The 10751-nt window shown below is 37.1% G+C and overlaps 1 protein-coding gene across 1 annotated transcript; it reads left to right on the forward strand.

Moving 5' to 3' along the window:
* The first annotated feature begins 7876 nt into the window (after positions 1-7876).
* Positions 7877-9411, forward strand: LOC126586753 (transcription factor bHLH120-like). Its single transcript, XM_050251729.1, has 3 exons — positions 7877-8392; positions 8624-8986; positions 9063-9411. The coding sequence occupies exons 1-3, from the start codon at positions 8177-8179 to the stop codon at positions 9129-9131; spliced, it is 648 nt and encodes a 215-aa protein (XP_050107686.1). The 5' UTR covers positions 7877-8176; the 3' UTR covers positions 9132-9411.
* The last annotated feature ends 1340 nt before the right edge of the window (positions 9412-10751 follow it).

A 10751-nucleotide genomic window follows, 5' to 3' on the forward strand; every position in this document is an offset into this window, starting at 1 on the left:
GAGGAAACATCAAAATCTGGCAGCATCAGTCACCCCATATCGTCTAATATCCATATGTAGCATCAGTCACCCCATATCGTCTAATACTGCAGCAAAAAACAGCAACTAACATGTACCAAAACTGCAACAAATGACAAGTACTAAAATTAAGACAACATCCAATGCATCAATGGGTTTAAACTTTAAATCCTTACGCATCACATCTACTAAAATTCAATTTGATCACCAATCACAATACTTTACTACAACCCAGTTGAAAAGTTAAGTTTGCCATAATACAACTAAAGTTCAAACTTCAAAGTTTCAAACAAAGTTCAATGTCAAAATGCCTTATGGCATTAGTACAACGAAAAAAATAAATGGTTCATGAAATTCAACAAAGTCTTGGTTTTCAACTTACATTGCATCGTTCAAGTTTCAAACCTTTGCCTTTCCTTTTCATTTTGGACACTTATTCTTTGAAGGTTTAGGAAGCCTTTGAGCTTGTGAAGACCTTGCACCTTGTAAACGCAAAAGGGGAGGTTCTTGTGAATTAGAACCTTGAGATTGCTTTGGAGCTTGTTGTGGTTGTGGATCAAGAGTAAGAGAGGCAATGCTTGAAGTCGATTTGGCCAACTCTACACAATACAAAACTTAAAAAATATAATTGATGTTTAGTTGAAAAAAGAAAACGAAGAAAGTTCTTTTACTTCAAATGATATACTTACCCGATTCAATACTTTCATAGAACTCAATGTGGTCAATTGAAGGTGCATCATCCTCCAAAGTAATAATATTATCACCCTTCAACCAATTTTGCATGCATATCAAGGCCTCCACCGATTTAGGAGTTAAAGAACTCCTAAAATCTGATATCACTCGACCACCGGTGCTAAAAGCACTCTCCGATGCCACGGTCGAAACTTGAATTGCAAGAATATCTTTTGCAATTGCGGCCAAGATAGGAGAATGTTAAATGCTTTGTGGACTCCTCTTTTGTAATTTGTACCAAGGGATCAAACAAATAAGAATTCACCTCATCTCCCACCACTTTCTCATCATTATCTTCAACAAAATGCATCCATTCATCAATTAGATCATCTTCTGTCATAGCCACATTAGATGAGGTAGAAAAAGGTTGTGATTGTAAATTTTCTGATTTCTTCACTTATTTTCCACCTTCAACATTGGGAGCATATTCATCATAAAAGGCACGCAATATATTTTTTATTTCTTCAGTTTTCAATTGTGCCTCAATGTTGGAAAGTTTCTTTCTAAAGAGTTGTATGACGTGCCTCAACTTGAACCTCAAATCTAAAACATCTCTTATTACAATAAGAGGGTTCAATTCATGGTATGAGTCAAAATATTTTTCATATTTTGATCTCATATCGGATGCCATTGTCTTCAATAATTGTTTCGACGGTAAACCTACTTGCATGTTGGCTCGGGATTCTAAGTTATTGATGGCGGTCTCCACTTTTATGACATCATGAAGGCCGGTATGAACCGTGAGATCTGTAGAAGCATTCACCCTCAAAGTCACATCATAAAACACCCGTAAAAACTTGACAAAAACCTCCACCTTGGACCAATCTTCTTCCGTTGGTGGTCCAACCATTTTCCTCCCCTTGGTTTGGCAAACAATAATCACATCATCTTCATCTTTTTCATTTTCTACTTTCTTAAAGTAAGCCAATAAGGGACTTGTTTCATCCTCCGCCATTGTAGCAAAGGCCTTCTTAAATTTCAAGGCTACATCCAACATAACAAATGTAGAATTCCACCGAGTAGGGCAATCAAGGCAAACCGTTGCTTTGCACATCAATTTCACCCTATTCACAGCTTGCCTAAAAAGCTCCAATCTTTGTGGAGAGCTCCTTACGAACCTCACACAATTTCTTATAGCTAATAGACCATTATTTAGCCTCTTTATCCCATGACTCACAATTATGTTGGTTGTGTGAGTGATGCATCTCACATGTAAATACTTGCCACCTAGAATAGCTTGGGAATTTTCCCACCTATTCATTTTCATCATAAGTTGATCCAAAGCAATTTATTTGCAGAAGCATTGTCCACTGTGATTGTCATAACTTTGTCTATCCCCCATTCCAACAAGCAACTTTCAATTAACTTTGCAATTGTGGTTAGGAATAACACAAAAGTTTATGATCCTCTTGTGCATATTCCATTCATGATCAATAAAATGTGCCGTAAGAACCATATAATTGGTGTTTTGTGTGCTTGTACAAGTGTTGGTAGTGAGACAAATTCTATGGGCACTTAAGGTTTTCTTCAAATAAGCATTCGATTCATCACCCATGTTGAGAAAAGTTCTCACAAGAGTTCTTCTAGAAGAAACTTGAAACAATGGAATACTAACAACACAAAAAAGCCGAAACCTCATCTTATCAACGGTACTAAATGACATCTCATCTATGACTACCATCTTGACACATGTTTCTAACACACTTTCTTGTGAAAATCCAACAGCAACCAGATTGTTACCTTTACTTTTATCCCCAACCAAAACTTTTTGGTTTTTACTTCTATTCCCTTGGTAAAATTTACAATATCTTTCAATGTGGTGTCTCATGCTTGTGGTGCCATTAACTCTCGGTTCAGTTGCATAGTCACCCACATTGCTTAGTTTTGGGCAATAATTACATTTAGCTTTCCTAAGTTTTACTTTGGCCAAATATTTCTCCCCCTTTTCATTGATTTTCGATTGTTTTTTCGTCACATAATATGTTGTAAAATGATCCCAAACCCAGCTATGTTTCTTGAATCAGAGTTACTTACTTTTTCATCTTCGCCCTCAGATTCTTAGCCGTCATTTTCAGGGTCACCTTCAACGTCTATTTCATTTTCCGAGTCAATTTATATTGCCTTGTCCTCCGGCTTCTCAGGGGAGTCCCCCGTAGAAGAGTGACCGATCCCACTATGCTTGCTGGATTCTTCATATTTTGACTAAAATAAAATATGAAATGCTCATTATCTTAAAGGAATGGAATGCACAGAGTCTACAACACACAACACAAGAATTAAAGAAAGCCTCTCTAACCATATGTAATTATTTATTTCAACCCTAGTTGAGGCAGTTCAGTTCAACTTCAACCTGTCAATTTGGTACCCTAATATAATAGTAATTAATAAAGTAATGTCCTAACTTTGAATTTCAGTGCCATAATATTAATGAGTTTGTTTTGTCAGATTGGCATGTGGAATGTAACCATAATTGAAAGATGACTTTCAAGCCTCTTGCATAAAATAACTTTAATTGACACACCCCGACTTGGAATGTCCACTAGGATCCGAATCGAGCTATGCTGGCCGACACCTGGAAGGTGATGAAGCCATAAAGTATGGTGATGTGGAAAAAGCGAATAAATTTAAATCTAAAAGTACCTAAGTACACGAGTGCGCGGTGAGCGGGTATAAGCCCATTTCATACGTGATTACAGAGCATAAGTAAAGTACAGTAAGGTAAGATAAGGCTTATACCATCTTAGGAAGCCACCTGCACTGGGATATGCCAAGAATCCTTGTCGACACGGAAACTTTGCTACTAAAACCTGAAAGGGCACAAAACTGAAAACGTGAGTGGGCAAAAACAAAACTTTTCAAAACCGTTTCACTTATCAAAGATAATAACCCCTCTCTGTAAAACCTGTATAATTTCCCAGAAAATAGCATGCATAACTATCTCAAAACCATACTCAAAATAATAAATCCACAAATATGCCGTGTCAAATATCTTAGCAAAGAAATAAGTAAGCCAGGTGAAAAAAAATCAATATAAGATGGTATGTCAGCCGGAGTCACCTAACGTGACCTGTACGGCTAAGCCTATAACTCATCTACTAGTTCCCTGCACACGAGTCGGAACCACATAAAGTGGTCTGTACGACAGGCTAGGTGTAAATAAATACGCTCAAGTGCTATAATCATGTGAAGGTTGTGCAAAGTATCGCAAGTCACCTACGAGTCGAAACCACCTAATGTGGTCTGTACGAGAGATTGGCACCTGCCTTGGATCCAAGGTGAGCGTGTGGTGCGGGAGGTGAACGATCACGTGAAGGCTAGGCCTTGTCCTTGGGCGAAGCACTATCACCGAGATGCAGAACAATGAGCTATAAATGCATCTCAACACAATCATACTCACTACCATCACTACTATCAATAGATACTCACCTAAAGCTTACCTGAGCATCCGCAGCAACAAGCAACCAAATATATAACCATACTAATGCGTTCAGGCCAGGATGTGACATTAATCCACCAGTTTTCTGCCACAACCTAGAACTACACCTGACTACTGACTAGAGAACAACAAAACAAAAAATCAATGAAAACAAAACAAAAGAACTCATACGTAACAATGCTCCAAAACAAGAAAGAACAAAAGAACAATGAAAATAGAAAATCAGTAATAGACGATTTGCAAAACAAGAAAGAAAGAGAGGAAAAAATTCTTGAGTGGAATAAGCTGCTTAACATTAGAGTTTTCATTGTCTTATGAGTAAGAAAAAATGCATTCATGAAAATTCTTGATTTTGCTATCAATATATAATGTGGTATGCAGAACACTCAAAGAAAGTGCTAATGTTATTCCAGCCCCCTCACTATGACCGATGCTCAGTGCTTACAACAGAAATAAATATAGTTTCATCTCGTCCCATATTAAAGATTCAATGGATTCAATGGATTCAACTTCAATTTCACATCCAAGACTTTAAATTGAATCTTTGATTCAAACGAACCCTAACCCAGTTCCCATTTTGAATCTTTGATTCAAATGAACCCTAACTGTAAAATTAATTTAATTACAAATTACTAACTAAACTAACTAATACAAGTTCCAAGTTCTTATCATATTAGCTGGAACAAATAGCAGGTGAATGATTTGCCAAGTTTGTTTTGCAGAGCTTTTGATTTGCAGAGTTCAAGGTTTGCAAATGAAGGAGATCTGGGGATGCAAGTAGTGAGGTCGCAGAGATGCAAGTAGCCAGGTCGCACATGTGAGTTCAGGGCACTGATGTCGACTGTGGAATAGATGAAGATGGGTTTTGACTTTTGAGAGAAAGATGAAGATGAGTTTTAAGAAGATGAGTTTTAAGGAAAGGATGAAGATGAGTTTCAGCCTTCAAGACCCGAACTCGAAGTGAAAAATTAGATGATAGTCCAGTAACCTAGTTGAACTAATTAAAAGTTTAAAACATAACATGTGGTTTTGGTTTTGGTTTCGGTTTCGGTGCGGTTTTGAAAACCCAAAACCTAAACCAAACTGTTTTTTTTGCCGCGGTTCGATTTCGAAACCATTTCAAAATTGCAAAACCAAACTGTTCGGTGCGGTTCGATTCGATTCGTTTCGGTTTCAGTTTTCGATTTCAAGTGCCCACCTCTAGGGACAAGGTACTTCAACTTCCCCATGATTTCATCACTGTCATTTGTTTGGGTTCCGTTCCCTAAATCAGTTCCATTCGACAGCAACGGGGAAAGAGCCGAACCAGACCACCCATTCCCCTCTACCATTCGGGCTGGACCCTTCGTATTTGGTATCAGGGTAAACCCCATTCACCTCGCCGTCCTTGTACAAGCTGCACTCACTGTACTTTATGATGTAAAAATCGTTCACAAACGCCATGCCATCCTCTTTGAACCCCGCGACGGCGACATCAGCTCCGAGCATGAGCACGAAAGTCGAATTCGGGTTGGCCCACCCGAAAGCCATGTAATTCATGGTCCTAGTGGCGGCCTCCAATCCGATATTGATCAAATTGTCCTCAACACTCAACGTTCATCGAACCCTATAATTCTTCGACAAAACCTTGCAATTCTCCAGCATAGTCGGCTCGGTATAAACCTAAACCCGACTCGTTTCATTCCCTGAATCGGTTCCATTCGACATCAACGGGGAATGAGCCGAACCAGACAACCCATTTTTATACCCAAAGAGAGATTAGGGGAATGGGTAGGTGTACAGGTAGGATAGGTGCAGGGAAGAGAAGAGAGGGAGGGGTGAACGCCCCATAATTTTATTTTTTTATTTTTTTTTAATATTAACGTGGGCCCCATATTGACATGTGACGCCCAGTCATTGTCCATGTGGGTGCCACATCATCAGATAACTACTAATTTAACAGCCAAACTAAAGGATGTATGAGACTGTCCCAAAATTAACACTTTAGAGATGACTCTGAGACGAAAAAAACTTCATGTACCAAATGTTGAAAATCATGAAACTTGAGGGTAATAAACTGAAATTTACCCAAAAAGTTATTATGCATTCCAAACTTATTATTTTTAACAGAAAAATACATTTATAAAAGAGAAATTTTATTTAAACCCATTTAACCTCTTTTTACACCCAACTTAAATTTTAAATATTAATTGTCTATTTTACCCTATTGCATAATTACTGTTAAGTACAAAATGAAATTAATAATAAAACTCAAATTTATCAATAAACTCAAACACTATAATTAAACCATACGATTACTCTTTGTTTATCCTACGTTTATTCTGGCTAAAATCCTAATAGCTCTCATAGAGAAAAATAAGTTTTTTTTTATTGATAAATGGTGATTTTGAAGTTTTGAATCCTCCAACCAAGGTATGACTCACTTTATGAATTTTTTGTTCGTTTGATTTCAATTTTTTAGAGAGTAGAAGTTATTTACTGTAATTTTTTTCAACAAATACAACGAAGGCATCCTACCTTCCGCTAAAACAACAACGAAAGCATCCAACGATGAATAATGTCCGGTGTGAAAGGACCCAGTAACCTGAACTGGAAAAACAAAAAGACTAGTCGCAACATCCTTTTTCTTCTTCTTTTTGTTCGTAATTTGCTTTCTCAAATCAGTTGAGCACAGTTTGAGGGTTGGCCACTTAAACCAGGCACTGTAAACCTTTGCACCTTTCTCTCTGGCACTCTGAACCATCCAATTCATAGACTGGCTCTCGTAATCAAACATAGTCAACAATTTTTTGTTCGTTTGGAAAGGGTATGATTCGGCCAACAATTTAAATGCAGAACCTCTACTCAAAGTAAACACAAGACCATACTCATTCTCAGGAATGTTCAAATAATCCATAATCCTAGCCTTTAGAGCAACTCCAGCGGATGCTGGTTGCTCGGGCGACAGGGGAGGAGAAAGGGCCTGAGGGCCGGTGGGAGCAGCTCCAGCGGGGAAGGGTCCGAGTGAGGGTGGGAGGCCGAGCGAAGGTGGGGTGGGAAGTCGACGGGCCTGTGGCCCGAGGGCTTTGGAATTGTTTATTTTTTTTTTGTGTCAAAGAGAGAGAGAGAGAGAGAAAGGGGGGTTTTTTATTATTTAAACAAACAAAAAAAACTATTATTTTAATTGCTTATTGCCAGGGGGAGGGTTCCAAGGGTGGAGATGTAAATGGCAATTACTGTTTATTAATGGTAGTTACTATTTATTTAAGGCAGTTACTGTTTAATAGGGTGGATTGAATAGTGGATTGCCAGGGGGAAGGGCTCCATGGGTGGAATTGCTCTTATATCATGTTCCAATAGTGCCTTTCTCAGCACCGCCATAAAGCGCAAGATTATTCAAATTTAGCTTCTAAAAATCAAATGGGTGTAAAAATAAATTCACATATTGAATTGGGTTTATGATGATATATTAGGTATTAAATTTGGGTTTAAAGAGATATTAATAGTTTAATTAAAAATCAAATGGGTGCAAAGAGTAAATTAGATGTAGAAATATGTTAGATGGGTTTAAATAAAATTTCATTTTATAAAAAGTGGAGAATGATTGTTTTGAAGTGCCCTAACATTTTTTTTTTAAATTAAAAAAAAAAAGAGTAAAAGAAACAAACATGGGTTGGGGAGATAGGGGACTGGGGAGAAAGTGGGTGGCTGGGTTGGGTGGCTGGGTTACAAACTCGCAATATTTCAACATAGGCACAGCGCCCAACAAGAGACTTTTTGGGGAATCTTTTATTTGGTCTATCGAAGATCTAAAACCCTAACAGAAAAACTATTTTGCCTTCTTTACCGCTCTGCTAAAAAAATTTGAAGAGCGGTTTGAGTATTCTATTATCCAATGTTTCCTTTACAGCAACGAAATATGAGAGTTGGTCTTCCGTATTTCATCTATTTATTCCTTCGACCAAAATAGAATCTCAGGAGATCTGATCTTGTCACATATATGCTGCTTCAATGAATGTCGGTATGTTCAATAACTTCAATACAGGAGGCCAGCGGAGAAAATCATCATTAGCCCTGACTTCGGATGGTGCGAAAAATCAAGATAAGTCAAATGACAATGATGAGAAAAAGAAGGTGATGCATAGAGAAATCGAAAAGAAGAGAAGGCAAGAAATGGCCAACCTTTATGGATCACTTCGATCTGTACTTCCTCTTGAATTTATTAAGGTAAAGATCGAACCTTAGATACTTCTTTCACTTTGATTTCTCCCTTGGTTCAATTTCCTTGTGATTAAAGTACCCTAGGCACCAAAAATTGTTTCTTGCTTATTAAACAGAATTTTAGGGACGATCGGTAAGTGTTTATTACTTTGTAAATTTTTTTCTTGGGTTTTGACCAATTTTGTCAAATTTTAGGGCTTTATCCTCGACCCTAATTGTGTTGTTGGATTATTTCAGGGAAAACGTTCGTTGGCGGATCATATGAACGAGGCAGTGAATTATATCAAACAGCTGCAAACGAGAATCAAAATATTTGGTGCCAAGAGAGGTGAGCTAAAGATGGGGTCAGCCTCGTCCAATTTGAGTGCTAGTACTCTTGGCCATGGGAGCAGTGGTAGCTCATCAACTGCAGCAAGTACTCTAGTTGCAGTCCACCCTTGCTTAGCTGGCGTTGAGATTGTAGTCAGTACCGGCCGATCTCCAGAGCAAGGTTTTCTCCTATCAAGAATGCTTAAAATACTGCTTGGACAAGGACTTAATGTAATCAGCTGTTCTTCTACCCAGGTTAACAGAAGACTTGTCTACACCATCCAATCTGAGGTAGTACATGTTTCGCAGCTTAATTAGTTCTGATTAATACAAGATTACTTCAATTTTTTCATTTGTAACTTCACAGGTTAGCGATCCAACATGCGTAGACTTTTCTGGGTTGCAGCAGATTCTGACCGAAGCCTGTCATCATTGACAAATTTTCAAGTAACAACTTAATTAGCTGCGTTTTCAACCTGGATGTGTCCATATGGTTCGCAGAGAGTCTATTAGTTTGTAGGTTTTCTTCATGAGTGACTTTGTACGAGAATCCAAACTGATTAACTGTTTTGCTTTGTTTAATTTATGTCTCATTCTTCACCTTACAAAGACCATATGTGTTATATTGAAAGCCATACCTACAGTTGAGCTCATTCTACCAGTTTAATTTCTGATGAAAAATTTATATATGTCAATTGGGAGTTGTTGATGCTGAATCTGATTTTGAAGGATAGTTTCTTCTACGAAAATTGTTTTCTCAAGTTGTGTATATCAACTGGGAGCTGTTGAAAGCTGAATCTGTTTTTCAAGGGTAGTTTCTTCTACGCAAATTGTTTACTCAAGTTGTATTAATGATGTTGAAGGTGGCATATATGTAAAAGTTGTATACAATCATGTGCATATCTCTTCTCGCATCACAAAGTAAACAAAAAAGTAAGAGATTAGTGTATAATTCCTTACAAGAAATGTTGCTTTGGAAAACTACATTAGGCCAATTGAAGAGAATTCTGAAGTGATAAAGTTGTGGATCTTACAATTGATTATGCATGGAATATTATTACTTTTCGAGTGAAAGTGGGAAAATAGTTATTTGTGTAAAATGATAGATTTTGCTATTAGTGTTATGATGTTTTTACCATAGTTTTTAATATAGTTGTGGAATGATTAAGGTCTCATGATTGTTATTAGTATAAAAAAACAAAAAAAGTCTCGAATAATTTTCATAAAGATTTGACACAATTAAGCACTGAAAATTGATCGGTGGGATCAAATCATCAATTTATACATGTGTTTAGCAGTGTAACTCCATGATATAGACCTGTGGGCAACTTATTAGATTTTAAATTATTAATAATTTGGGTTGAATGGGATGACAACAAAACATTGAGACAATCTATGATCTGCATGTCTTCAAGCTAGCTAGTGTCTTGCCTTTTATCCTCAATAATACAACAATAATTGAAGCATCAAATGAAGAGCTAATTAAGCCAAGAACAATGTATACCACTCATCTTGATTCCCTGATGTATTTGATTTAATTTTGTGTCAAATGTTGTACGAGCAGACAGGACCCAAAATCTCTGAGCTCTCAGCATGTCACAAGCTGAAAAATGGCTACTTATACAACAAGCCAGCAGATCAACCCCAGTAACAAACTATAAAGACCTTTACTTCACTAATAATCACAACATTAATTTCGTAACTTAATGAATCTTCCAAACTAGCTAGCTACAATTATCTGTATGTTTTTGCTTCGATATCTTGTACGCCTAGTGTAAGAGAGATCAAAACTTGCACCCAAAATCTTATGTGACTTCTCTGTGACCTATGTCATTTGTTGACACCTGGTCATTCATTTAAACCCCACTTAACAGTATTAACACTTCAATTAGTCTCCTAAAAAATTAAAAAACTAAAGATAAATTAAGTCAGAAAGACACGTGTCACTTAAGTAAATAGGTCTTAGCTAGAAAGGTCACAGAGAATTTTAGGTGCAAAAATTTTGAACTCTGTGTAAGAACATGCAATCATAAGTAATATAACATTATAATTACAT

This window comes from Malus sylvestris, chromosome 1, assembly GCF_916048215.2.
Source record: "Malus sylvestris chromosome 1, drMalSylv7.2, whole genome shotgun sequence".
Classification (NCBI taxonomy): Eukaryota; Viridiplantae; Streptophyta; class Magnoliopsida; order Rosales; family Rosaceae; genus Malus; species Malus sylvestris.

Bases quoted from the DNA above. Each gene is read 5' to 3' on its own strand.
- LOC126586753 (XM_050251729.1), top strand. From the start codon at position 8,177: ATGAATGTCGGTATGTTCAATAACTTCAATACAGGAGGCCAGCGGAGA. The intron at 8,393-8,623 runs GTAAAGATCGAA...GGATTATTTCAG, and splicing joins TTCCTCTTGAATTTATTAAG to GGAAAACGTTCGTTGGCGGA. The intron at 8,987-9,062 runs GTAGTACATGTT...GTAACTTCACAG, and splicing joins TCTACACCATCCAATCTGAG to GTTAGCGATCCAACATGCGT.